The sequence below is a fragment of the Equus przewalskii genome, chromosome 18, assembly GCF_037783145.1.
Source record: "Equus przewalskii isolate Varuska chromosome 18, EquPr2, whole genome shotgun sequence".
Classification (NCBI taxonomy): Eukaryota; Metazoa; Chordata; class Mammalia; order Perissodactyla; family Equidae; genus Equus; species Equus przewalskii.
This window is the reverse complement of record NC_091848.1, coordinates 37,595,584-37,622,831: the sequence shown is the minus strand read 5'-3', so window position 1 is coordinate 37,622,831 and position 27,248 is coordinate 37,595,584. Positions and strand designations below refer to the sequence as shown.

The following is a 27,248-nucleotide window of genomic DNA, read 5'->3' as shown; positions in this document are numbered from 1 at the left end:
ACTTCAGTAGCCTTATAAGGGTGTGTGCAAAAAAAAAAAAAAACCTCCCCCCTCTCCTCCCCTGCTCTCCCTCCCTCATTCCCCTTCCAATCTCTCCCTCTTGGCTCGGGCAGCCTCAGCTGGAGGATACAAACAATCCCGGGCTGCTGGCTGGGCCTGCAAGGGCCAGGACGAAGGTGAGTGGGTGGTGGCATGGGGCCTGGCCGGGCAGCCCTGAGGGGGCACTCACCGTGGGGGAGCTCTGGAAGGGCTGCTCTGGAGCATCAGTGACACCTGGCAACTGCATTCGCCAACCTGGTTCCTGGAGAAGTCAAGGGATCAATAAGATCAAGGGGCTCTGTGAGCCAAGGGTCTGCTCCGCCTAGGTTGTGAGGCGGGCAGGCAGGGCAAGCAGGAATTTGGCCACGGGCTGGCTGCCTCCAGGGAAGATGGGGCCACAGGCTTAGCTGCAACCCCAAAACGCCCACACCAGACCTAGTTTTAGGGCAGGGCCCTCCTCCCCTTTGGTCACCCTTTCTGTTCCCAGCTCTTGTTTAAAAAGGAAAAAGAAAGAATCTTCTGGACAACAGCTAAGATAGGCATCCGGAAGTAGGAATACTTTTTGAAGTATATTGCAAAAATAATACAATCAATCAATCACTCACTCACTCAGAGAAGAATGAAGATGAAAGGTGCTGGGGGCTGTGATGGAGCTGCTCAGTTTAGACTGTGTGGCCCCCATCAGCCTGCCCAGTGACCTTGAGTCTGACCCCATCATGCTCCCTTATACAGAAATAGTTACTTCCCTCTCCTCACAATGGCCCCACAACTGCCACTTCTCCTTCGCCTGCTCATGAAATGAGAACACCCTCCAATCCCTACCCATCGGCTAATGCCCTTACAACTCTTTGCATTAAAAACCTAACAGGTGTCTCCCTCCATGGCTGGCCGTTTCTCTTCAGGTGGAGAGGTCCTGGGACTCTTCAACCCACTGCTAAAACCATTCACTCTCCCCATAGTGCAGGACCAGCTGAGGCCGCTCTGCACCATGCTCAAGCACGGAGGCACTTATAGTGGATCAGCCCTCTGACCCTACAAGGCTGCCATCTGCTGGCGTTTCTGAGCTCTGACCAGCCAAGAAGGTTCTGCAGAGTGGGGGGAGGAAGTGGGGCAGGTCTGAGAGCCAAAGGAGACTCTTCATGATAATAACCCTCCATTTTATACAGCATCCTCCTGACTTTCACATCCATTATCTTTCTTGTCCCCACAACACCCTAGTGAGGTAGAGAGCACTATCATGCCCCCTCTTTTTCTTTCTTTGGTGAGGAAGATTGTTGCTGAGCTAACTCTGTGTATGTATGTGGGTCGCTGCCACAGCAGAGTGCACTGAAATTAACCACTAGGCCATGGGGCTGGCACCCTATCACACCCATTTTAAAGGTAAGGAAAGGAGCTCAGGAGTTTCTGTGAGGCAGTGCTGGGACTCTCGGGGTCTCCCCCTCATTCCCCCGAACGTGGCCGTCTGACTAGCATGAAGAGCTGACGCGTGTCTCAGATGCTACCACAGGTGCACTGAGCTCCAAGACAGGTTCCTTACGTAATCCATCTCACTGAATCTTATGACAGTTCTGTGAGGTTGGGGTCAGCACCATTTTCATAGGTAAGAAAAATGAGGCTTATAAAGGTTAAATAATTTGCCTAAACTCAGAACTAACTAGCGGGGAAAAGAGTTGGGACCTGAGTCTACCTGAATCCAAGACCCCACCCTACGGTGTGCATGAGTACAAACCTATTCTGGGATATGTGTGTGTCTGTGCGTGTCTCCACGTGTATGTATATATCAACCACAGGCATGGATACACATGTCTATGGGGTCTACCTGTTGGGCACCTGCACCTGCAGGTCCATGTTTGGGAACACATGCACATGCACAAGTCGTCACCATATGGACAGACATCTGAGCATGTGGTCACGTAGCTCTGCCAATGCATGTGGGTATCCACCTCGCTTTGCCTGGCCTCCCACTCAATGGAGGGCCAGCTCTGGGTCAGACACTAGCAGCCCATGGCATGGCCGATGATTCTCAGGGTCCTGGGCACTGGGACCCATATGGAGCTAGGAGAAGTTGATCTTGCTGCCCTCCCATCCTTCTCTCGTCTGTCGGGGCCCCTCCTGGCCACCTTCCTCAATGCTCAGGCTCTCATGGGGTGCAGATTCAAGGTTCAGAGAGCCTCACTTCTGGAGAGTTTGAGGGCCCAGGGTGCTCCTTTGCTCAACAAACAGCGATTAGGTGCCTCCTTCCTGCCAGGCCCTGGGAAGGCTGAGAAGCTCTTGGAACAGCTTGAGCACTCAACACTCAGAAGGCTGACAGCACCTGGGTCAACCTGTAGAATAAGCACGGGAGGCCATTTGGGAGTGAGGCCTAGCCCCCTGGCACCCCACTTCTGCCAGGCTGCTGGCCAGTATTAGGCCTTTCTTTTCTCCCTTTCCTTCAAGCCCAGGCTGTGGTGCCCGGGGTCGGCGTGCAGCAGGAGAATAGGATGCCCAAGGGCCGCGTTTTCCCAGTAGCCCTTTTTGACATCTCCTCAGCTGAGTTTCCTCCTGTCACAAGTAGAACACAGCCCAGATACAAGTCAGAAGCAGACACTAACCAGATGGCCCTGCTTTCCCACAGCCAGACCCCGCAGAGGCTTTAAATGGTGGGGCGCCCTGTCCCCTGAGCTGGAGTGAGCTCTATCTCCCCACGGGGGAAGCAGGTAAGGACTTCTGCTGTTTTCTGTCACTTGCCCTTAAGGAGGGGAGCACAGGTGACCTGCTGTTCAACCCACCTCCAGGTCTCACCCCGAGGCCCCCAGGGAAGTCAGAGGGGGCAGACGGAAGGTGGACAACTTGGGAGACCATGGCCGGCCCGCTAAGTTGATCATCCTTTGGGATGCTCTGGGGGTCACCATTTCTACAGCCACAAACTTAAATCTCTGCTGGGCGTTTAAGGCAAATCATGGGTTCATCTGGGGCCTACAAAGGTCAGAGAGGCCTCTGGCCTGTGACCCACATACCAGATGATCTAACCAGCTGTAACAGCCTCTTGGGGCCATCTTTGGTGCCTGCACATACTAGTTACAAAGTCAGGCTTGGGGCTGAGGATGAGGCTCCCACCCCCACGCCCAGCCCAGGTGCTGCCACAGAGGATACAGGGCTATCACCCTACGAGCTGCAACTTTTACAAACTAAGAATCTTTTTCGCCCTTGCCACCCAAGCCCTGAACAAGAAGACCACTTTTTTGTCACAAAGCCTTGGACCCTGTCCCCCTCAGGATCACTCACCTCAGGAATGGGTTTTATTTGCAATATTAGTTTAAAGAACTAATTTCCTGGCAAGCATCAATCTTTCAAATATTTCAGCTGGAATTTGGAGCTGACTTTTTGACATTTCCCCTTTTAGTTCAGGAGACAAGAGCTGGCAAGGGAAGGGGAGGTAGAAACCACAGCCCATACCTACCCCACAACTTCAGCAGGGAGAGATAGGACCCCCTCCTCCCCTACTCCCACCCTGCTTCCTCCCAGCTGTCCAGTTTTCCTCCTTGAAAGGCATTCTGTCCTGGGTCCAGGTCTGATTTCTGTCAGGATGAAAAATGCTGGTGGGCAGCAAGGCTCCTGGCAGGCCTGGCACACACTTCCCAGGAGAACTTTCCACTGATTTTCTCCCTCTCAGCTAGAGGCAAAGCCAAGGCCAGGGCACCAGCCTCCCCAAGGAATGAAGAGGCTGGACTCTGGGGAGGGAAGAGGGGCAAGGGCTGTGGAGGTGGGGACTTCAGTGCGATTTCCCAGGTTCCCCAAGGTCCCAGTGCACTTGGGAGAAACAAGGAACGGAAGAGCATCTGACTTAAAGACAGAGACGAGGGTTCCAGCCTGGGCTCTGCTACTGGCCTTCGGGTGGCCCTGAGCAAGTCCATGACCTGGAGACCTCAGTTTCCCCCATTATTAAATAAAGAGGCGGCTAGATCACTTCTGAAGTCCCCTTCCAGCTGAGACAGTCTAAGTTTTATGACTGTCCCCAGCTGGGCCCAGACAGTCTGCCTGCCGACCTCCGAGTGCAACCCTCCCCTCTGGCCTGGCACGCTTCCACAGCCGTTGCTCTGTTCTTCCCGACCCTCAGCCTATCCAACAACATATCCTCAACAGCCAAGCCTTTACTCATTTGCCAAGCCTCAGCCTGTTTTCCTCAAAATCCCACAACAAGCTCATCTTTTCTACGGTGTCTGGCTTGATCAACACGAGTGTTGTCTCAAGCACCACTCCTTCCACACAGACAAGCTCTATTCTCACTCATAATCAGTTTCCATTATTTGCACTGGCCCAGGGGAGGAAGAGTGCATCTCCTCTCTGTTTTGGAGGCAGATTTGCCTTCCTGATAATAACTGGTTGAGGCACAAGGCCATCGGTGTGTTCTGTGCATACTGCTGATGGTAGCAGGATGACCAGCCAGCCCACAACCATCTCATTGGCTGACCACAGACATGTCATTAGCTCAGCTGAGATTCACTGAACCTTCTCCAACTCAGTAGAACTTTCTGGCAGACCCATACATGCCTAGGAAATAATATATGGCTATTTTTTAAAAGCCACTAAGTACTGGAGTGGTTTGTTACGCAGCAAAAGCTACCCAATACAAGTGTAAAGCACACGCCAGAAAGGATCCAAGTGGATGGGTACATACTGGGTTTTGCGATTACTGAAAGGACAGTGCTCCATCATGGCAGTAGTCTTGGCATGCAACTACAGAGCCTGTCCTTAGCTCAGAGCCTTGAACATGATGGGCTCAGTGTGGGAAAATGACTTATCCAGGAGAGCAGGCCCCTTGCAAAGTGGCCAGGCACCCGAGCCAGAGCAGGTCCAACCATCTTCGGGATGTGGCACAACCTCCTATCTGCAGGGTCAAGGTGCAGACAGTGCTCTTCTTCAACGCCAACCTTAGGGGCTGCATTCTGGCTCCATCGACCCAGGGTTGGCGTGGAATTTTAAGAGTTAGAGCATTTTAAAGGTAGAAGAACATTTCTGGATCGCATTTACTTAACAAATAGTTACCACATGCTGACTATGGGCCAGACCAGTACTGTTCTAGGCACTGGGAACATACCAGTGTGCCTTCCTGGAGCTTAGCATCCTGTGAAATGTAGCAAGACCTTGAAAGGGAGGAAAAAATGAATGGGGATAGTTAACCTCCCTGGAGTGGTTTTTAAACGTCTACAGATTCTTTGATGTTGCTCTCTCTAAGAAGTGCAACTGAATTCCAGCCCCCTTGAGAATGGGCTGTACTTAGTGACTCACTCTAACAAACAGAATATGGCAGAAGTAATGGTGCGTGACTTCCAAGGGCAAGTTGTAAAAGACACTGCATGTTCCAACTTGTTCTCTCTTGGACCACTAGCTCCGGGGAAGGCAGCTCCCATGTCATGAAGACGCTCAAGCAGCGCTATGGACAGGTCCACGTGGCAAGGAGCTGAGGCCTCCTGCCAACAGCCCTGTGAGTGAGTCATCTTAGAAGTGGCTCCTCCAGCCTCTGTTAAATCTTTAGCAACTGCAGCCCCTGCTGACACCTTCAATGCAATCTCATGTGAGAACTGGAGCCAAAATTCATCCAGCTAAGCTGCCTCAAATTCCCAATCTGTAGAAACTGTGAGATGATAACTGTCACTAAGTTTTGGGGTAATTTGTTACACAGCAATAGATAACTAATACATTCCCTCTATCCTCCTAAAATTTTTAAATTGGATTAAAATTCCAATTTTAATCCATTTTTCCCTGCTTCATATTTTCCACACACCAAATAATGGAGGAACAAAAGCCAGGATGTAATACGACAGAGGACTCCTGGGAACTGAGCTCAGAAGGGAAGGCTCTCAATGGACATCTGTTGGACTGAAGTGGAAGAAACAAAAGCTCGTCAGCAGCTCCAGGTCAGCACTTCCCATACCTTGAAGCCCAAGCCCCACATTGTTTTGTGCTTCCTCTGATTTCCCAGTTCCAGGTAGGGACTTTGACAGGAGGCAGGAATTTGGGGGCTGGGGGTGACAGGAGGTTGGCAGGACACGTGACGCACCTGAGCAGGATCTCATACTGGCCGGCATGCCAGGGCTGTACATTCTTTAGAACCAGGGTGAACACGTCCTCATTCTGTAGCACCTCAAAGTGGCCAGCGTCTTTGGAGAGGGCTTTGCCATCTCGCAGCCAGTGCACGGTGGGGAAGGGGTCACCAGCTATGGCACAGGAGATGAGGACGCTCTGGCCCAGGGAGGCTGTCACCGAGCGTGGTTTGCTGATGAACCAGGGCTGGGTGCCATCCTGAGGCTCTGGAAGTTGGCAAAGGGTTGCGTTAGAGAGGGAGGCTTTTCAGCAGACAGCATCCATTCAACTCTCCGAGGAGGTGAAGGTTGAAGACAGCATGTTATCCAAATAACAGCTTGTCCAGAAATCACTTTTATTGGATAGATAGATATAGCACATCCTTCTCAGGGCCAATCTGTCTTGGTTACATTCTCGAGGATGATATTAACATGCATTTGTATATTCAAAGCAGGGGGAGATAGCCTCGACTACAAGGGCATTGGGCTAGGTGCTAATGATCGACATCAGATGTGCAGGGTTAAGAGCTGTCACCCTGCTTTATGTGTGCTTAACTTGTCTCTCCTCTTAAATATAGGGCCTCTAAAGGTAAAGACCCCAACAGACCCATTAACTCACCTCAAAAGCTATCATCATCAAATTGCTAAGTGTATTCGAGATTTCTCTCCTAGCACCCCATGCAGCTTGAACCTATAACCCAGAGAGGACAGGGACTTCAGAAGGCAGAGATGGCTGGCCCCACTCAGCCAGAGCCTGAGATGTAGGGTGGGGAGCTGGCCTCTGGGGCTGGGATGGGACCAAGGGACAAAGCAGGCTCACGTGGTTTCCTTGCCTCCAAATCACTTTTGGAGAGACCAGGGCAGCACCTCCTCCCTGGCGCTGGGCAGCCTCACCTTGCACTGTGAGCACGGCCTGGGTGCGGACCCCTCCAGCGCTGTTCCAGGCTTCGCAGGTATAGGTGCCCGTGTCCTCAGGGAACACCTCTTGGATACAGAGGCTGTGCTGAGTGCCTCTCTGTTCAAAGTGGAAGTCCTCCGACTCCTGGATCTCATTCCCATTGTGAAGCCAGATGACTTCAGGGGGCGGGTTCCCTGAACAGGGAGGAAGGGCAGGGGGACTGGTCAGGGAGGTGCTTCCCTGGGCCACGAGGCAACTCTGTACTGGACTGTGGTATTGTACTAGATGCTTGTTGGACTCGCTCGGCTTCAGTTTCCCATCCATAAACTACTCTAACAGCATCCACCTCATAGGTTTGTTGGGAGGATTAAATAAGTTAGTATAGCCCCCCTTAGCAGCCTACTAGAATAGCAGATTATAACAGCATCCGGCACAAAGAAAGTACTCAATGCATGCTCATTATAATTATTTAACAACAGATTTGGGGAAACTAGAAAGAATCCAGAAGTGAAAAAATATTATTTCAGAGATGAAAAAGAAAAGCCAGGAAGAATAGCTTTTAAAATTAGAATTCAGGGGGCAGCCCAGTGGCGTAATGGTTAAGTTCATGCACTCCGCTTAGGTGGCCCGGGGTTCACCTGTTCGGATCCTGGGCACAGACCTACATACCACTCATCAACAAGCCATGCTGTGGCAGCATCCCACACAGAAGAACTAGAGGGACCTACAACTAGGATGTACAACTACGTGCTGGGGCTTTGGGGAGAAAAACAAAGAGGAATATTGGCAACAGAAGTTAGCTCAGGGCCACTCTTCCTCGCCTCCCCCCCCAAAAAAAACAAAACCTTTAAAAAATAAAAATAAATTTTAAAAAATTAGAATTCAAACTGCTTGATCATACTGAGTGGTAACTGGATCACTGGGTTCGAAATGAATGTGTTGCCCACGCTGCTCTGCCTTGCACGGTGCATGTGTGGCCAGGTGGTGCAATGGTAACTTCACAGTGACTCCCTTGTCAATTTTCAGGAAAAGGAAAGCTCAGTGTGCATTTTGTTTTACAAACTCCACACAAATGTCCACTGGGCACCAGCTCATCCAGGATTCCCCAAAATGCCTCATGGTGGACAGCCTTTTCAGTTTTTACTAGTCTACTTTCCTAGGGAGTTTCTAGCAATTTGTCAGGATATAATACAATGGCCACCCATAAGGGCTTCCTCTGTGGTAAGAGCTGAGCCATTATGCTCTGCTTCCAGAGAAGCAAGGCCCCTGGAAGGGCTGCTGAGGGAGGCTGTGAGGCGTCAGGCTCCGGAGTGGCCCGAGGAGAGAGGAGACCATCCTCTGTCTCTGATGGGTTAGCTAACACGTGTCTGTGGGCCAGGTGCAGGGCGCCTCTGATGCTGTCAAGTGTGGGCAGGGGAGGAGACGCAGCCCTCCACCTGGGACTGTCATGGGACTGCCAAGGAGTTCATCCGAGGATCCCTAAAGGGGCGAGCGCACAGGTTCTCTCACAGCTCAGCTTTATTGTTCTGCAGCTCCAGAGGAACAGGAAAAGCAGGAGAGCGACCTCCAGGCTGTCAGCAGCCAGCAACCATTTAGCAATGAAGGGGAGCTCTGGATGCCTCCAGGCACAAGCTCGCTGGAGCTCCTGTCAGTAAGATGCCCCAGGCTTCTCTCACTGGCCTCCAGCAAGGACTGTGGCATCTCACACTGGGCCGACAGTCACATGTTCTTGTCACCCCACACCTGTTTGAGGACCTCTGCTTCATCTTCTCACCTTAAAATTTGAATAGAGCAGCTGAGAATATCTTCCCAGAGTTGGGAACTTCTCACATCATCTGGTTTTGTGCCAGGGTTCAAAATCTTGCAGCTATTTTGGCCACATGATGTTTTCACATTAACCCCTCACTCTTCTAGCTATGGCCATCTTCTGCCCCTGCACCAATTAACCTTGAATCCAGAGAAAGCAAAAAAGAGGGACCAAGAGGCTCATCTTCTTTGGGCCCATTGACTGACAGTCCCACGCTAATTTTCTGGGGGACCAAAGATCTGAGTGGAGCATAGGGGAGCAATGCCCATATTGCAACTGTGTCCATTTTCACATACACCCTGAGGACAGAGATGCAGAGACAGACCTGACACCTGGACTGTCATGGTGACCTGGCTTCCATCCATGACTTTGAGATCAGAGAGGCCCTGCAGGAAGCGGGGTGCAGTGGACTTGCCGGGAGCCATGGGTAGGAGGTACTCGCTCTTCCTGTCACTCTTCTTTTCTGTGTGGCAGACAACAGAATGTGCGTGAACATTCATTCATTCATTCAACAAACACAGACTAACCGACCACTTGGCACATGACTGTGTTGAGGCTCAGGTTCCCACCAGAAATTGACTGCTAACAGATGAGGCGTTTGGGGAGGCCCTGGAGATCACTGGGAACAAGGTGCGCCCAGTTCTCTGCTCAGCATCACAGTGCTCTTGCTGGAGAGCAGGAAAAGAATGAGGCCTCTGCAGAGCCCTGCCCGATCAAGGCTCCAGTTCCTCAGGAGAACTTCGAGGGGGAGAAGCCAACACTTGGCATCTTATGAGATTTTTTTCCTTAAATTTTATTTACTTGTTTGAATAAGGAATACCCTCACATGGCACAAAATTCAAATGGTACCAAAGAGTATGTGTCAAGTCTCCCTTCCTCTCGCTGTCCTCCAGCCATCAAGTGTCCATTCCCAGAGACAACCCAATCTCAGTTTCTTGTTCCTCTTGCCAGAGATGGTCTAACACACAAGCACATAGGCATACTCTTTCATTTTCTTCTTTTTTAAAAAGATGGCAGCATAGTATACACAGTGATTGGCGTCTTGCTTTTTCATTTAACAATATTGCTTGATGTCTCTCCTAACACAGAACTGAAGAGCTTCGTCACTGTCTTCTACGATTGCATGGCTCCACCGCCATCTCAAGGGATTTAAGCACCTCAAGAAAGCTAAAGACACTACGCTCATTAGAATGCCAAAAATTAAAAAGACGGATCATCCCAAGCACTGGTGTTGGCAAGGATGTGGGCAAGTGGGTCTTGCATACACTGCTGGTGGGGGTGTGAAAGAGTAGAGTTCAGCAGTTTCTTAAAAAGTAAAACATACGTTTACCATATGATCCAGGCATTCTGCTTCTGGTTGTTCACACAAGAGAGATGAAGGCACGTGTCTACACAAGGACGGGTGCACAAACAGTCTTGTGACCCCTTTATTCCTAATGGCCCCAAACTGGAAACAACCCAAATGTCCACCAATAAGTGAATGAATACACAAATTGTGATATATCCACACAATGGAATACCACTCAGCAATAAAAAGGAATGCACTAATGACAGACACTACAACAGGGACAAATCTCACAAAAATTACATGGAATGAAAGAGTCCAATGAAGAAAGAGTACATACTGGATGATTCCATTTATAGAAAGTTCTAGAAAAGGAAAAATATAGTGACGGAAAGCAGATCAGTGGTTACCTGGGGCAGGCGTTGGGGGCATGGATTGTAAAGGGGCACAAGGAAGGCTTTGGGGGTGATGGAGATGCTCATATTTTAAGACCGTGGTGGTTTCACAGGTGAAGGTTTCAAATTAAACACCATAAATATACACAGTTTATTGTCCATCAATATGACCTCAATGAAAACTGAGGGGGAAAAGCTCTCTCTCTGGGAGAGGGAGGTAGTATCTGGTCAAAGATAAAAATGAGACCTCTCTGGGTTCAGGCCTGGCCCACTTACCCCCATTTGGTTCTCTGGGGAGACGGGTTAATAAATAGGCTTTCCATTATTCTTGGAATCCTCCCCAAGCTGGGCAGCACAGTGGCTGAGCCGGTGTCTATTTCCAGCACCAGACAGCCCTGGTGCAGGACAAGCTCCCAGCTTCCAGTCTTGATCTTGCCCTTTGTCTTACGAGCCAGGTGGCTTTGACCTTCAATAATTCTTTTTTAGCTTGTCCTGTTTCTCTCTTTGGGCAGGGGCAGGGGTCGGTACGGAGGGCTACACTATCTCTAACTTAAACTCTAAGTTTTGTTTGGGGGAAACAGACTCTGGTATTTTGGGTTCTTATTTGCACAGGGCCACAAATACCAGATCTTCTGCAGGCGGCTTGTAGCCATGGGGATACATTTCCAGGGTGCTTTACATACCTGAGAAAGGCCTAACTCCAAATTTGCCACTGAATTTTTATCTGTTGGCACTGGAAATAAAACATGATCCATGGCTGAGCTCTCCCAGTGCAGCCTCTGGGAATGAGGCTGGGAGAGGCTGGGAAGCTGGAGGAAAATTTCCCCCAAGCCAGGTGCAGCGTGCAGGGCATGGAGCTGGAGTGCAAGCGCAGTTGAGACAGAGGAGCCCCAGGAGAGAATGAGCAGAGAATGGGCTCTCAGGCCCCTGCTGCTCCCGCCCCCCCCCCCCCCCCCCCCCCCCCGGCATCGGCATTGCTGCCTTTCACAGAGGGGCAGCCAGGCAGCCCTGGCCTTGGCAGCAGGCTCCTGGGAGTGGGCTCGGGGGGCCCAGTATTGGAAAGGCAGAGATCTCATTTCTCTGACTGGGTTGCAGTGGCCAGAAAAGCGCACTGCCCCGAGAGAGTTGAGGAATTTCCTGTCTTGCACAGACTGAGAAGGCTCAAGGACAAAATGTTTTTGCCTGTGCAGAGTCCTCCCTGTTCCCACCTCTCAGGCTGAGTCCCCAGCTTCAGCGCTCTGTGATGTGGGCTCTGATTCCTAGGGGCTGCGGGAACACCAACAATGCCAGCTCCTTCAAGCCAGGGGTGCCCCCCTACAAACACACTTGGGTCTTCTCACTGCCCCATTCCTGGCCTGGGGCTCTGGCAAAGCCACGTCACCCTATGGCTCTCAGCCAGTGGGGACTAAAAGCATATCTGCACCTCCTTCTCTTGACGGTGGCCTGGCCACTGCCTCCCACACGGTTCTCTGGAACCCACTGGAAACGATCTAAGGCCGGGGCCTGGCCTTGGACAAATCACGGCCTCTCTCTGAAGCTCGACTTCCACATCGGTATTTAGGAAAACAATAGCATCATCACAGGACTTTGGAGTTTTAAAGAGACAATATGTGAAAATACTTTGAACAAGGATTCACCATGGACGTTAACATTTGAGCGAGGCTAGCACGGGAGCTGAGCCACACCCATCCACTTGGGCTCGGCTACTCTGTGGGTTTATCAACAGCAAAAGAACAGACAGAGAGTGGGCCCTCTCCCAAGGATCACAGACTCATTTTTATTTGACCAGAGGCAAACTCTGTTAGGAACACAAACGTGTCGCTTAAAACTATCATGGGATACATCTAAAATAAATTGAGAACAAACTTTGGCTACACGTCCTCCAGGAGAGAGATGAGTGAGAGAGACTAAATATGTGGGAACTGGCCCTGGGGCAGGCACTGGGTTCCCTCGCCTCTGACCGTGGGCTTCGTTCCCCCAGACCCCACAGCAAGAATGGAGGGAAAAGGGAAATGATTGGGAGTCCACGTGCAGAATGAACCTGTTCTCAGACCTGCAGTTTGGGGTCACCGGGACTAGAGGGACTGTGAATCCAGGCTGGTGAATGGCTGAATCATCCCCAGCATTCAACAGCCCCAAATTCTTCATGGGGTAAGAAAACCAACCAACCCTCCCTACAAACACACTCTGCACTGGGATAAGGAGCTGGTGAGGATCTCAATTTGGGGGCAAGGAGCTTCCTTTAGGCAGTCTGAGAAAAGCCACCCGAACTAGAACCCCGAAACCTGAGTCCCAACCCCACCACCCCACGTTACTGATAGAGAGGCCAGGACATGCCCAGGGGAAGTGACTTGCCCAAGGTCACAGAGCCAGTTACAAGCAGACCTAGAGCTCACACCCAGGCCTTCTGACGGCAAGGCCAGGATGTCCTGGAGACTGTCTCCAGTGGTGCCCAGGGTGAACTCTCCATGAGGACAAATGCATTATCTGCTGATCCACATCCTAGGTCCTTGACAAGGGGGGAAAGCTAAATCAGAGCAGGGGCAAGCCAGGTGAAAAGGGCAAGGTGTGTGTATTTCACTTAATTCCAAAGCCAAATAAATGATTCCGGCTCATCTGTGGCCCATAGACCATGCCTCCGTTTGTGCTCAGTCTCGTGTAGACTCATAAACTGAGAAGTGACAGACGAAACTGGCCCTCTGAACTCACAGCTCTAGCTGCATGATCTCAAGCAAGTTCCCCAAGCTAAGCCTCAGTGTTCTCTCCCCCAAATGGATGATAATACAGTTAACATCAATGATGGATGATGATACAATATTGATAAGTGTAATGCTTACATCATTAGCGTAACGTGATAAATACTGTAGCGTTTTTAGATGATTAAAAGAAATTATGTAAAACAGCTAGAACATTATCTGGCATGTAATAAGTATAAAAATAAATATTCTGTGCCTTTCCTAACCCAACTGACTTTTTCGGCTGGGCAAACTCAATCTGACAAAAACTACAATAAGAAAAGTCCCCCAAACCGGGACATTCACATTTCAGCAGGCGGAGATCTGAAAGGACATCAACAGCTGCCAGTGAGACAACATTGTAACAATTCCTTACAAAGTTCAGCACTTCATGATCCCAAAGGCGTTCGCAGCTCCAGCTCAAGTCAGTGTTAACCTCAGCATCCTCTGACGTAGGGCAGATCGTGTCCCCATCTTACAGCGGAGGGAGCTGAGGCTCAGAGAAGGAAGCTGGCCTGTCCGAAGACCCTGGGGCTGACATGGCCAGCAGGGTCCTGGTCTGGATGCTCTCCCTCTGCTGTCCTGAGGACAAAGGCCAGTCCTGAGATTCCACTGGGAGCTTTCTGTCACTGTGTTCACGCCCAGAGTTCCCAGTTACCCTGGAGATGTGCTTTTCTGGGGTTGTGCTTCAGGCGTCATCTGGCACAGTTGTGGTCTGAGGCAGGGGCAGGTGGGCCAGGGTCTGAGGCAAGAGGCCCGCATTGGCAATGGCGCCTCAGGGAACCTGACCCTTCTTCCTTTGGGAAGAGCAAGCACTGGCCGCGGCACACAAATAGCAAGGGAGGGGTCCCTGGGACCCAGTGACAGACTTACTACCGAGCTCAGATGGGGCCAGACTAAATATACCCCAGGTTTTCCCAGCTGTGCTTCCTGCTGCTCTGCTGAGGTCAAGCCCAGAGAGGGCCTTCTCTCTGGAATCAAGGAAGAGCCAGTCTCCTTGATTTACTGGCCTAGGATTAAAGATTTAAGGTGAACTGATCTGTGGCTCTGGCACTTGGTCAATCAGCCGATGACTCTCCATTCCCTCCCTGACTTGCTCCATCGTTAAACTGAGCAGCTAGCCACCGGGTGCACTGTTCCACTGTGAGCGAGAGGAAAAGGACCAGCCTGTCCCCCTACGGGGAAGACAGGAACAGAGATTAAGAATACTTGCCAGCAGGTTATTGACAAGTAAACATGATGCCACAGAGACTGAAGCTGTCGACAAGACTCGAGAAAGGGAAATGAGGAGAAAGGAAAGAAGAGAGAAGAGAATGGGGAGAAGAGAGAAGGATTGTGGGTGAGGGATGGAGGGAAGGGGTGAAGAGAGAGAGGGAGAGACATCACTTTCTGACCCTAGTGACCCTTCCAGTTTTTCCTCCTTGGCCATTTTGCTCTGTTTTGACTCATCAGAAACTGTTTTTGAAGGCAGCCCCTAGCCATGCACTGAGACATTAAATTCTCGCTCTTGAGCATCAAACAGACGACTTCTCAGGGCCCCTGAGCAGCAGAGTAGAAAGCACATGGCTGCTCCTGTTAGCTACACTGTGTGGGCAGCTGACTTCACCTCTGACTGCTGGTTTTCTTCATCTGTAAAGTGGAGTTAATTCAAAAGTGGAAAGTGGAGTTGTTATGGGAATGAAATAAAACAAACCAGCTTTCTAACTGGTTAGATTTTTTTCCATCAAAACAACGTTCCTCATTAAAAACACTCAGTGATAGTGGTTTTAGTTTAAAAACACTCATACGAATTGGTATTAACCCAGTATTTTATTTTGAAAAGCTCTTATCTGGAGAAAGAGTTAAATACCCACCGTAGCAGGTACAATTTGTTACCTTTCTCATTAATTCTTACACAATAACCTGCATAACCTGTTCCTCAAACCTGGAGACGCGAACAGGCCATTAGCTTCTCTTGGTCTTGAAATCAAGGCTCCTCCAGCCTTTGGCCAGCGGCTTGCGGCGAGCTCATTCTCCCTCTCCACTACAATTCTCCTGCTCTTTCCTTCCTACACCTTCATTTCCTTTCTACGGATTTAGCAGGAAAAACAATTCTGAATTGTTTCCTTGGAGGCCTTTTCTGCAAGAAGCGTTTAGTCTACTTTTACTAGCCAACTCGCTCCTCTCTGAAGCCCCACATTTATGGATCCGAAGTGCATTAAATGCACACGTTTACGTGTTGAGTACTTTTCCTTGAAAACTGCCCTCTGCACGCTCCCAGCTCATTCAAATCTTGTTTCAGATGAAAACAAAAAACTGTGGAATGTTACATTTAAAGTGTTTAAACAGATGACGCAGAAATATAAAACAGAGCCAGAATGTTGGTACGAAACACTCGACCATCTAAGGAGCTCGCTGGGCTCTCCTCTGTGGAGGGACGCCCCTGCTGTTGTCACTGCCATTTACTGAGTCCCATTCTCAGAGCTCTAGCCCCGGTCTGTCAGCAACTTAAGAACATCCTTGGATTCACGGGTGGTCACCAAATGAAAACAGACGTGGAATGGCCCTCCCCTGCTTCCTACCATCACCTCCAGCAACACTCCTCAGAGGAAGACACACAGATCTCCTGAAAATGCATGGCTGGGGGGAGGGAAATGATTGCCTTATCTTGGATCTACTGAGGATTTTTCTTAAGCTTTGAACCTGGGCTGTTTTCCTTAGTCATTATGATACAAAATAGCATTCTGACAGCAAATCTGATTCACTGTGACCCTATGGAAATTCAGTAAATCACCAACTGAAGGGGACTTCTGGAAACACAACCCTTCCTTCTTCCTTTATTTGGTGCTCAAAGTCCGGCATGGTTCAGGGATCACAGACCAGCCTCCTCCTTCCCCTAAATTCCGGGACCGTTGACTCTAGAGGACTCCTCCAAGGACGGTTACCTTACCCAGCCGAGGGGAAGCCGAGCCCCTTCTCAATTGCAGGCCATTTATGAGAGGTGTAAACTCCCAGGGAGGTACTGGAATTCTCTTCCAACAAAATTCTGTCTCCTAACCAATAAACCTACCAGGAGAGTCAGCAAAATATCTACTTCCGTGGCATAAAAAGAGATTCTTCCCCCTATAGCCTTGTTCTCTTTTGGTTTTCCTTCCCCCTACTGACTTCTCCAGAACATAGGCAAATGGGAAGAGAAGTGTGCAAGGTGACAAATAAAAATGGCAAGCAATAGGATATATTGGAGAATATGAGGAAGCCATTTGGTATAAAGCTAATTCGGCCTGACCTTGTCTTTCCCAAAGGGCCTGACCGTGGCTGTTGAGCATGCATTGTATATCTGCTTTAGACTTTCCCTACAGGCAAGAACAAAGGCCCTTGAGATAAAGGTGCAACTTCCCTGCCCCTCCCAACGTTGGCATCTCCTTAAGGATTAAGCATCTTTCCTTAGGCTAGAAACTGATTGCTGTGCTCTTCTGTGACCTCCCAGCTCGAGACAATAGACTTGCCTCCTGCTATGCCCACCAAGATAGCAGACCCACAACCTGCTGTGTCCATCAAGTGCCGTGCCCACAGGGCAATCTTGTGACTATTGTGGGAGGGACATTTCAATCATATGTGAAACACCCTGTTTGGGGGTATATAACCACTCTGTGCACCCCACTTCTTCAGTGCCCTTTCTTCCTGTGGGAAGAAAGGCCCCCAGATTTCAGCTCAGAATAAACTCACCCAAATTTTCATTTATAGACTGGTTATGGATTATTTTCGTCGACAAAGGAAAAGAATGAAAGGAAACAACAATGCATGAATGCCCATGATGTATTGGTCTCTGGCTGGTAATGACAGGGCTGCTAGACAGGAAGCTGGGATCACTGCAACCACAGCCTTCCTACAGCCTCCAGAGCTATAGCCAAACTCTGAACGTAAAGGTACAGCATTGAAACCACCCATGCTCCCTCCCCAGAGTGCCAGGAAACCACATGCCACAGCGCAGAGCACACTGGGCATGAGGGGCACACAGCTGTAATTCTGGATTGCATCCTTGACCATGGACTCCAAGCAAGTAAGGTAGACATCGTAGGTAGACATGACCTACGATGGGCTGCAGAAGTAGACAGGTATAAATCTCTGACTGTCCAATAGTAAAATGAGGCTCCAGTTCTATGACACAGACACAAATGGACCATATATACTCAGAAGTCCTTCTGTGACACGAAAGACCCACATGTCCAAATTCTGTTGTATTCAACCTATATAAAACTAAAATATTGGTTATAAAATAATTTAACATTTAACTGCTTGCCTTCTTAGAATTTAAAAGACTTTTGGACACATGTTTGGGGTGGACTAAGGTTCTTAACAAATTAAAAAATAGACAAGGTAAACCTTTCATCCTTCTCCTTCAGTAAATTTCTCTTTAGCTAATATACATATTAAAAATGTTTTCAGTGCTTTCAAACTCATGGAGGACAGGTCCATACCTGATACCAACTGGACAGATTATATTGTGGCCAAAGTTCCTGAGCATAATTTAGGAGAGAGGAGGCGGCAGTCCGTGTCTTCCATTAAAATGATGGGAAGCTGTCGGATCTCGAAGCTGCCCCACGGAGGGTCCATAATGAATCTGAAAACCTGGGCTTCTACTGCCACTGTCATTGTGAAGGGCTGACTTGCTGGTGACTGCTATTTTCATTAGGAGGTCTTCATCAAAACATCAAAACCCTAATAAAGATGCTCATTAAGTTTCACATTTTTCTAGAGATCAGGTTATTTTTTTTCTAACATACCCGCATTTTATGTCCTTAGATGACTTTAACAGGCCCAGCAGACCTTCAGATAAATAAACAAACCATTAGGCTGAAACTATGTCAAAACGGGTACAATTAGCAGGTTAATAAATCCAGTCACTTAAGAATTTTACCCTTGACAAAGATACTCCAGGGGGAAATAAATTAAAATATTCTAGCCTAAGGAAGCCCCCCACCAGTGACTTAGTCCAAATAAACTGAAATAGTTTTTCTCCTTCAGGTCTTCCTGCATTCTGCAGGAATCCAGATTCACCATCCTTTCTTTGGGCTCCGTCCTGGGTTTGGAGGGAACGTTTTCACCGCCTGGTTAACTATTGGGGATTTTTCTTCTAGAGTAGGGGGAGGAAAGGAGTATTTGGTGAGGGACTCTTGAGAGCTGGTTTGTGGCTTTCCTACACACTCCAGTGAGCACTGAGCCCCAGGGCAAGTGAGGAGGTGGAGGGAGTGCCCCCTGCACTGGGGGAGGCTCACCCACGTCTGTGTGCTCTTTCATTCACTCACTGAACACATGCTCCTGGCAGGCCCTGTTCCACATGCAACAATGAATAAGACAAGGTCCTACCTAGAGGGAGCTTACAGTCTGGCAGGGAAGACAATTAAACAAGCAATTAAAGTGAAAATTCACAGTTAGAATAGGGGTCGGCCTGGTGGCGCAGCAGTTAAGTGCGCACATTCCACTTCGGTGGCCCCGGGTTTGCCGGTTCGGATCCTGGGTGTGGACATGGCACCGCTTGGCATGCCATGCTGTGGTAGGGGTCCCACGTATAAAGTAGAGGAAGATGGGCACGGATGTTAGCTCAGGGCCAGTCTTCCTCAGCAAAAAGAGGAGGATTGGCAGCAGATGTTAGCTCAGGGCTAATCTTCCTCAAAAAAAAAAAAAAGAATAAAATGCTTTCTCCTTACCCTAGAGGACCTGCATGACTTACCCTGGCCTCTCTCTAAACTCATCCTTTGCCACTGGGATACCCACTCACTTTGCTGCAGCCACACTGGCCGGCTTGCTTGAATAGGCTGACCTTGTTCCCGACTCAGGGCCTTTGTACTTGCTGGACCACCTGCTTGGAGCACCCTTTCTCCGGGTTACTGAAGTCTCTGCTCAAAATTCACCTCCTAGTAGAGGCTTCCTTTATCACCCAGCTGAAAAAGGATCCCTTCCCTCCTTCTCTACTCTCATTTTCTTAGCAGCACTTGTCAGTATGTGATTAAACCAGGTGTTGATATCGCCCATCTCCCCACCCGGACTTAATTGCCATGAAGGCTGAGCTTGTCTACCCCAATCACCGCAGCTTCCCCAGAACAATGCCTGGCACAGAGTAGGTACTCAGTAAAGACATGTTGATAAATAAACACACCGCTAAAGGAAGTACAGGCTGGTAAAAGAACTCATTCTGGGGTGATCAGGGAAGGCTTCCCAGAGGAAGTGACATCTGTGGGAGAAAGTTAGCTGGGTTTTTGGAGGAAGGGGTTTAGAGGAGAGGAGGCAGAGAAAGCAGGGGAAAATGGCTGCAGAAACCATGTCAGAGTGCTGGGCCAGCAATTTCTGGATAATTACAAAACCTTGGCAAAAGGCTAAAGAAGTGAGGACGAGTCCCCTTGTCTGGCCTTCAGGAAAGCATCTGCTCAACTCTGAGCTCGCCTCCAGGAGACCTGCCCTTAGACACCTCCCCGCCTGGAAACCCAACAACGGGAGGGAGATGCGTTGCTGAATGGCGCCCCCTTGTGGCCAGAGCCCCCACAATGGGGTGCTCCAGGCTATGGCTTCAGCAGCTGGGCCAACACCTCCCTTCTCTGATTCTGATTCTCTCTTCCCCTTACCAAAAACAGACAGACAGACTAACGGCCACCCACTGTATGCAAAGTTGATCCTTTGCTAAGACCACTCCTTACACTTGGCATTTTGAACTATTTTATCTTGTTTGAAGGTCGGGGCTGTGCTGGACAATCGTCGTAACAGCACATCCTTACAGAGCGCTTCCTAGGTTCTGAGGACATCATGTGTTTTCATTAATTTAATCCTCACAGTCTGGGGGTGACTACCAGTGTCCCCATCTCACAGAGGAGGAAGATGAGGCCTGGAGACGGAAGAGCAGCCCGGGTCGCAGGGCTATGAGCAGTGGAGCAGGAGTCACACCTGGGTGGTCAGCTCCCCATCCCGCTCCCGCGAGGCTGGTGCCACACTGTGGCGAGAAGAAAGGCCAGGCCTGGGCAGCTACGGGAAAGGCCGGAGCCGTGGCTGGCACCGCGGGGCCCAAGGCCCTGCTGCAGTCATCTCCCACCCCCACGCTGCCCCAGAGACCTGGAGCCAAAGGAGCTGCCAATAAAGTAAGAAAAACTCCACAGCTGATGATGGTGGACTCGAGCCTCGCAGGCGCCTCAGGGCCGGGAGCCAGGGGTGTCCCCGTGCCAGGCTCAGCCGGCCCCAATCCCGGGCAGACAGCCCCAGGGCTGCCGCCTGAGCACGTGGCGCCTCTCTCGGCCTCCTTCACCATTTATGGTATCTGAGCCTCTGAGGCAGGCCAGTCAATCTCCACCCTGGGAGGGGGCTGTCCCCACGCAGGGCTGTTCTCTGAGAAATCCAAACGGCTCTGGCAGCGTTCTTGCCAGCACCTCTCTGCTTCTGCCTTACAATGCACTCCATCGGCAATCACCCAGGCCCCGCCCTCCCACAGACCCCGGGGCCAGGAGGGTGGCCCCCAAAGTCTTCTGGATCCTTCACCTAGGGACCCCCACCGCTGGTGGGACTATTAGCTCAGCTGGGTCTCTCTAATCCAATCTATACACAGACAATCCGGCCAGGCACTGGATTGCCGGCAGCCGGCTGAAGCTCGCGAGGGGGAGTCTTGGACAACAGACCCACCACGCATCATTGTGGCTCTCTCTGCCTGTTACTAGTCCTTAGGGTGGGCCACACAGACCGCCAAGGAGAGCCCCCTGGTGGGAGGGTGAGAGCTGCTTCCCTGGTCCAAGGGCACAAGGCTCAGATCTGCTCACCACCTCTTGGATCTCGTTACCACAATTTCCCGAGGCCCCTCAAGGAGCCATGAAATGAGACCTGAGGATGGAGGGGATGAATGTGTAAACCAGAGTGCTGGCTGACAAGCTCCTGGTGGCCACAGTCAGGCTCCCACCCCAGCGTGGAGGGCTTCCTGGAAGGAAGCGGAGGCCAGTTCCTGGGTGACTACTCCATGCCAGGCACTCCAGAGAAATCGAGGAGGCCAGGGAGCGTGCACCCACTAGACAAAGAGATCATGGAGTCAGCCTCGGCCACATCCTCCGTCTGTGCCAGTTCCTTATCATAAGGGCGACATTGCCCGGCCCACGGGGGCCAGCCTGCCCCTCTGGGCCAGCGGACGCACACTCTGGAACAGGGCAGGGGATGGGAATGAGCACAAGCTTAGAGTCACGAGGATCTGGGTTTGGAAGGCCAGCCTGACTTACTAGCTTGCTGCGCTTAGGCAAGTTATGTTAACTTTTTGAGACATGCAGACCCTTCCGTGTAAAATTGGGTGAACAGCTCCCCCACCCAGGGTTGCTGAAGTCTAAATGAGAAAATACAGGTGAGCTGAAAGTATTTAACATAGTAACTGGCACATGATTTCTCCCTTGTCCTTTTCAGTGAAACATCTATGGCCTCCCGGAAGGCAGCCGCTCACGTTACAGGGAGAGCCTCCCCAAGAGGCCTGAGCCCTGGGGGACAGAGTGACAGTCTGCTGGGAAAGCAGAGCACAGTGGCCCCGGGTCTCAGCACCCAGGTGCCAGCCACACACAGGACCTGAGGGCCAGGCCGGGGCCAAGGGTGGGGATCAGGCTTACCTGATCGCCCTGGACCCAAGAAGCACTTCCTCGGGCACTGTCAGCAAGCCCGCTAATACCACAGCCCAGACAGCTCTGTCTTGAGGCCTGTGGCTCCCCAGGGACTTCCTGAGACTAAGCCCTTGACGCGGATCAATGGATGACCATGACAATCAGATTACCGGACACCAGGCTGATGATGTATAAAAACAAGCCTGGGATGGTAGGAAGGAGCAGGGGTAGAAGGAAGAGGGGGATAACCTGTGACCCTCTAGAAGCTTCAGGACCAGCACACTGATACCGAGTGGTCCCCAGCATGTGAAGGCTCATCTGTGAGACCCCTAAGTCCTGGGGCTATGTGAATACTCCTCCTAGGTCATCTTTCATTGTGAATGGTTTTCTTCCTACCAGACTGCAGCTTCTTGAGACAATGAAGCTCTTGCCTCTTTCCCCTACATCTTCCTTCAGCCCTGGTGGGGAGAGGGGGGAACTGGCCTTTGCATGGCCATCTCCCACGGTAGACCCCTGTCACTGTGAACTCCCAGAGGCATCTTCTCCACCTGCCTGCCTTCAGGCACAGTGCTCTTTCTCCATAGCAGATGTGCCTGCAGGAAAGCAGCTTCTAGGGAGAGCCCAGAGCCTCCTACCATGGACAGTGACCTGGGCGCTACAGGACACCCACCCCCAGGCATTTTCTGCCAGACAGGTGTAGGTGCCGTGGTCCTCCAGCAGGGCATCCTGGATGCGGAGCTCAGCCATGCCAGCCTCGCAGGTGGAGTGAGCATACCGGATGGGCTGCTCTGTGGAGGGAAGCACAGGAAGGCTCAGGCCAGGGAGCACTCAGTGGTGGGCACGTGAGCCCTGTCCTCAGTGGGGCAGCTGTTGTCATGACACTGATGCTCGCCACGCTCGCTCAGATCCACTGAGGGCTAATGGCGTGTCAGGCTCACCCCCGGTCAGCTGGACAGAGGCTTGGGGTGGAGAAAGAGGCAGGTTCTAGGAAGATGAAGGAGAGGGAGTGGCTGTGTGGGGTGGAGGAGTAAGACTGAGGCTGGAAGGACTGTGGGGAGAGATTCTGGAGGCATTCAGACTGCAGGAGGGAAAGGCACATAGTTCTGTGCATTCTGTTTAAATAAACAGTTCCCAAATGCACATCCTGGACTTCACAGAATTCTGAGCCTGGAAAGAATCTTACAGGATCATCTGGCCCATAGCCCAGCCCCAGGCAGAGGAGGCCTCGCCCGGACTGAACACGAGGTTCCTGGCTCCTTTCAGATGTCTCCAGAAACAAGAATTCCATCTCCCATTGCAAATATTTATCGGAAAGCAATTCTATGACTTCAACCTCACGCTGCAATTAGGTGCATTTCTTCCGTACAGTTAGGTGCATTTTAGGGTCACAGAGAAGATAAATATGGGGAACTAAAAACAACTCTGGCCTCTTCTTCCTAGAGTCCCCTCCATGAGAGGCCCTTTATTATTCAGGTCACATAAAGTCTTGCACGGAGACAGAAGTGCATGCTATGAACTTCCATGGTTTCCTCAATTCTATATATTCCCAGGAATTTATCATTCCAGGATGTGAGCTTTCACTTCCAGGGGAAAAAAAAAATCTCATTACTGAAGATTCTGGCCTTCCAACAGGAATGTGTCCATTCACCGTACAGGGAGCAACTGTCAGTTTCTTCCCTTGTCAGGCCCCAGGGTTCTGGTTTGCACCTCATAAAATTGGGGGTGGGCAGACAGGGAGGGAGCCAGTGCAGAGAGAAGTCCTCTCCCTGCCATGAAATGTTTCCTTCTGCACATAGCTACACCTCATGTCTCCAGGACTGTCTGCAGAGCCTGACAAGCATGCTGGAGCGTCAGAGGGAAGAGATGCTGCCCGACCTACCGAACTTCACAAAAGTGGGGCTGGGGGCCGGGAAAGGCAGGGGCCGGATCCTGCTACAGAGAGGACTGAACATCATCTTTGTTTTTATTTTTTGTGAAAATGACACCCTAAAACCGCTCTTCCTTGAGAATACCAGTACACTCCATGAATGCCATCAAAGTGCTTCTGCTGTCAATAATGCACAGAGGAGCTGTTTGAGAGCTCTCCTTTCACTGGAGCATAACTCATTTTGGCCCCACAAGTATGGGATGGAATGATGGCCCCAGAAAGGAGCTGTCGGCTCAGGGCATTCAGAATTGGGAGACAGAACTCTCCCAGCTCCAAGATTGGGTTGGACCTGAGTGGGTGGCCGAGAACCCAACCTGAGCACGATCGCCCTCTAGTGGGAAGAGTGTGGAAATGCCAAGGTTCACTAAGAAGAAGGTTGGGTTGCTTTTCACTATCGCCAGTGCTGTAGGCCAGGGGTCCACAAACCACAGATAGTGGACCAAACGTGGCCTGCAGCCTGCTTCCGTACGGCTTGAAAGCCAATAATAGCTTTTACATATTTTAAATGATTGGAAAAAATCAGAGGAAGAATGTTTCATGGCGTGTGAAAATTGTATGAAATTTCCATTTCAGTGTCCATAAATAAAGTTTTATGGCAACACAGCCACACATATTCATTTAACGACTGTCTCTGGCTGCTTTTATGCCACAACAGCAGACTTGAGTAGTTGTGACAGAGACTGTATGGCCTGCAAAGCTGAAAATACTTACTATCTGGTCCTTTATAGAAAATGTGTGTTGACCCCTGGTCTGGACTCTGAGCCAGAGGGAGATGAAACTCTCTTACTCAGACCCATTACTAGTCCTTAACGTCCTTGTTCTGTTTCAGCTGAAAGAAGGCTGGGTGGTCAGTCATGAGGTCCGAAAAAGGCTCTGTTCTTAGTGAGGGGCAGAGGGAAGGAGATCTCAATTTTCTCGTTTACCCAAGAAGATGACACACAGGAAGACTCCATGGCACCTTCTCTCACTGACTAAAGAGAATTTCTAGAAAAGCCTAAGTAAACTATACCAACAAGGAAGGTTCACAATAAATGCGCCAGTGGCGCAGAAACAAATGGCGCTACGTGGTGCATAGGTGACAGCGTCGCTGCTCCCTAAGAAACCTATTCTACCAGTGGTGAGAGCTGGCCGTGACCCCAAACCTTCTGTTCCTGCCCATCTCCTCACCAGTAAAGAACCAGTGCCCAGAGAGGTAAAGTGGAGTGTCCAAGGTCACCTGACCACTCGATGGCAGGGAAGGACGAGTACCCTTGTCTCCCGACTCCTGGCAGGTGCTCCTTCATCCTCCCTGTGGATCCATGAAATAGACCCTGCTCAATTTCATCAAGTTTACGGACTGCTCTCAGTCCTAAAATTAGAGTTTGCCCATCCTTTTGGAATTTAAAGGCTTTTTTAAAAAGAGAAAGCTGATAATATACGATAATTAATTTTTTCAAAGGACTCTACTTGGCAAAAGAAAAAAAAACCAAAAAGGGTTGGCATGTCTCTATAGGACTACAACATTAAAAGGAATTACTGGTCTATGAACTCCCAAACCACCTGCCACTAAATAAAAGGCAGGGTCCCCTGAGCAACTTCTGGTGTGGTTCATTAATTTGTTAGTTTATTTGTTCATTTATTGACTCAGCAAATATCTACTGAGGGCCTCCTATGAGCCTGGCCATAAAAAAAGGAACTAAATTGCTTGTGTACCTATGTGCTAAGCACCTCGTTAATGGTTTTAGATAAAAAATCTAATTTAATTTTCACAACTGCCACCCTCGACGGTAGGTGGCATTATTCCTGGCTTACAGACAAGGAGCTCAAGGCTCAGGTGGAGTGGTAACTAGCCCAGTGTCCCCAGCCAGGCAATAGGGGACTCTGGGTCCCATGCTCTCTTTGTACCCTGTACTTCCTTCTTATGCATAAATGTTTCAGAGTGATAAATGGAGGAAGCCAAGCGATAATGCAGGCAGGGCTGAAGCGCCCAGGGGGCTGAGCAGGGGGCTAGGGTCAGCTGCTGGGGCAGGGGGCTCGGGCCGGGCACTCACCATTGAGCAGCCACGTGATTCGGGGTACCGGGGTCACCTGCACCTAGCACTGCAGCACAAAATCCTGGCCCTGGGTGACAGTGCAGTCCTTCAGGACACTGGAGAATGAGGGGGCCACCTCCATCATGGCCAGCCCTGCGAGAGCAGAGAACAGACAGGCCACCTCAGACCACAGCGGGCCCTCTCTGGTGACTGCCCGCAGGCAGACGCCTGTACCATCTTCACACTTGGAAGCAGGCAGTACCACGGGTGTAGAGTCTGGAGCTTGAGGCAGAGTAACTGGCAGGGGCTTTTTCACGGTCACAAAACACCCTAGGTCTGGGCACTCTCAGGAGCTGGGCCTGCCTCCTCTCCTTGGGGACTCGGGCCCCTCCTGTCAGTCTTGACTGCTGCTGTCCTGGAGCATGCCCAGAGCTCCTTCTTCCCCCTTTCTCGGTCCCACTCTACTGTCTAGTGTCTCCTCGCTTCTTCAGCACATCCCATCAGACCCTGTACAGTCTTGGGAATATCTTTTTACTTGTAGAGGCCACACAGCCCCTGGTGAGGACGTTTCAACCTTGAATGATCATAATTATTTTTCCAAATTCCAGGACTGAATCAAATGACAAAGACTTGCATGTGTTCTAGTTTTCCACCCTAGGCCAACAGTTCAGAAGTGCGGGGGGCCTGGGACTATGCATTACTAAATTCCCTCATGATTCTGATGCACATTCCAGTTGAGAACCACCAACCTGAACTTTCCAGAAGCCTTCCACATTGGTGAATTGGGGAGCATTTTGTAGTTTGGAGACCTTAATTAAGAGCAACAGGGATAGATACTGTCTTCTACAACATCCCGAACACGCTGCAGAAATGTCAAGGTGGCTGACAGCTGAGAGGAAGTACCTGGATTTGGTGATTAGAAGATATCTCACTGTGCTTTTCAAGAGAAGCTATTCAATACAGCGATGAGGAGAAAGTCATATTATATTGCAGGAACTTAAGGGCAAAAACTAGTACCTGAGGGCTTCCCACGTGCCAGGTACTTCTCCAGATGCGACTGTGACAATGCCATGAGGCTGCTTCCTTTAGCTCATTTTTCAGACAGAGTCAATAATTTCCCATGATCAAACCTCCTGGAGAAGCCTGGCTTTATGCCCAGCTCTCTGCCTCTGCACCCACACTTCCTCCTCTAGAACAGAGCGCCCCTAAGGGGAGAGGAGGCAGTGGGACAGCAGCTCCAAGTCAGAATGATGGTGCCTCTGAACGGGACTGACACTGAGGGAAGCGAGGACAGACAACCTCGAGAGGTGTGGGGAGGCGCTACCTGCACCCCTTCCCCCGCCAGTGTCAAATTCCCTCATTAGAGAAACGCTTTGGGGAGTCACTGAAAAGAATATGGGCTTTCATGTCAGACCAACATGGGTGAGAAATATGCTATCTCTTACAAGGCATGTGACCTTGGACAAGTCACTTAACCTCACTACAGCTCAGTATTCTCAT

At 50.4% G+C, this 27,248-nt stretch overlaps 1 protein-coding gene and 1 long non-coding RNA gene across 24 annotated transcripts in view; one reads left to right on the top strand and one right to left on the bottom strand.

The window, feature by feature from the left end:
* The window catches only part of MYLK (myosin light chain kinase), a 258,792-nt gene that overhangs the window by 83,120 nt on the left and 148,424 nt on the right, over positions 1-27,248 (bottom strand). For all 23 annotated transcript variants that reach the window (XM_070583722.1, XM_070583726.1, XM_070583729.1 and 20 more), the window contains 4 exons: positions 9,132-9,269; positions 6,996-7,193; positions 6,080-6,329; positions 230-301 (listed from right to left, as the gene is read on the bottom strand). In XM_070583722.1, coding sequence (XP_070439823.1) covers positions 230-301; positions 6,080-6,329; positions 6,996-7,193; positions 9,132-9,269 — 658 coding nt within the window. The remainder of the gene's footprint in view (positions 1-229; positions 302-6,079; positions 6,330-6,995; positions 7,194-9,131; positions 9,270-27,248) is intronic.
* Positions 67-10,634, top strand: LOC103547463 (uncharacterized). The gene is made up of 4 exons (XR_543954.2): positions 67-176; positions 2,654-2,735; positions 5,816-5,936; positions 9,895-10,634. It is a non-coding gene; the product is annotated as an uncharacterized lncRNA (long non-coding RNA).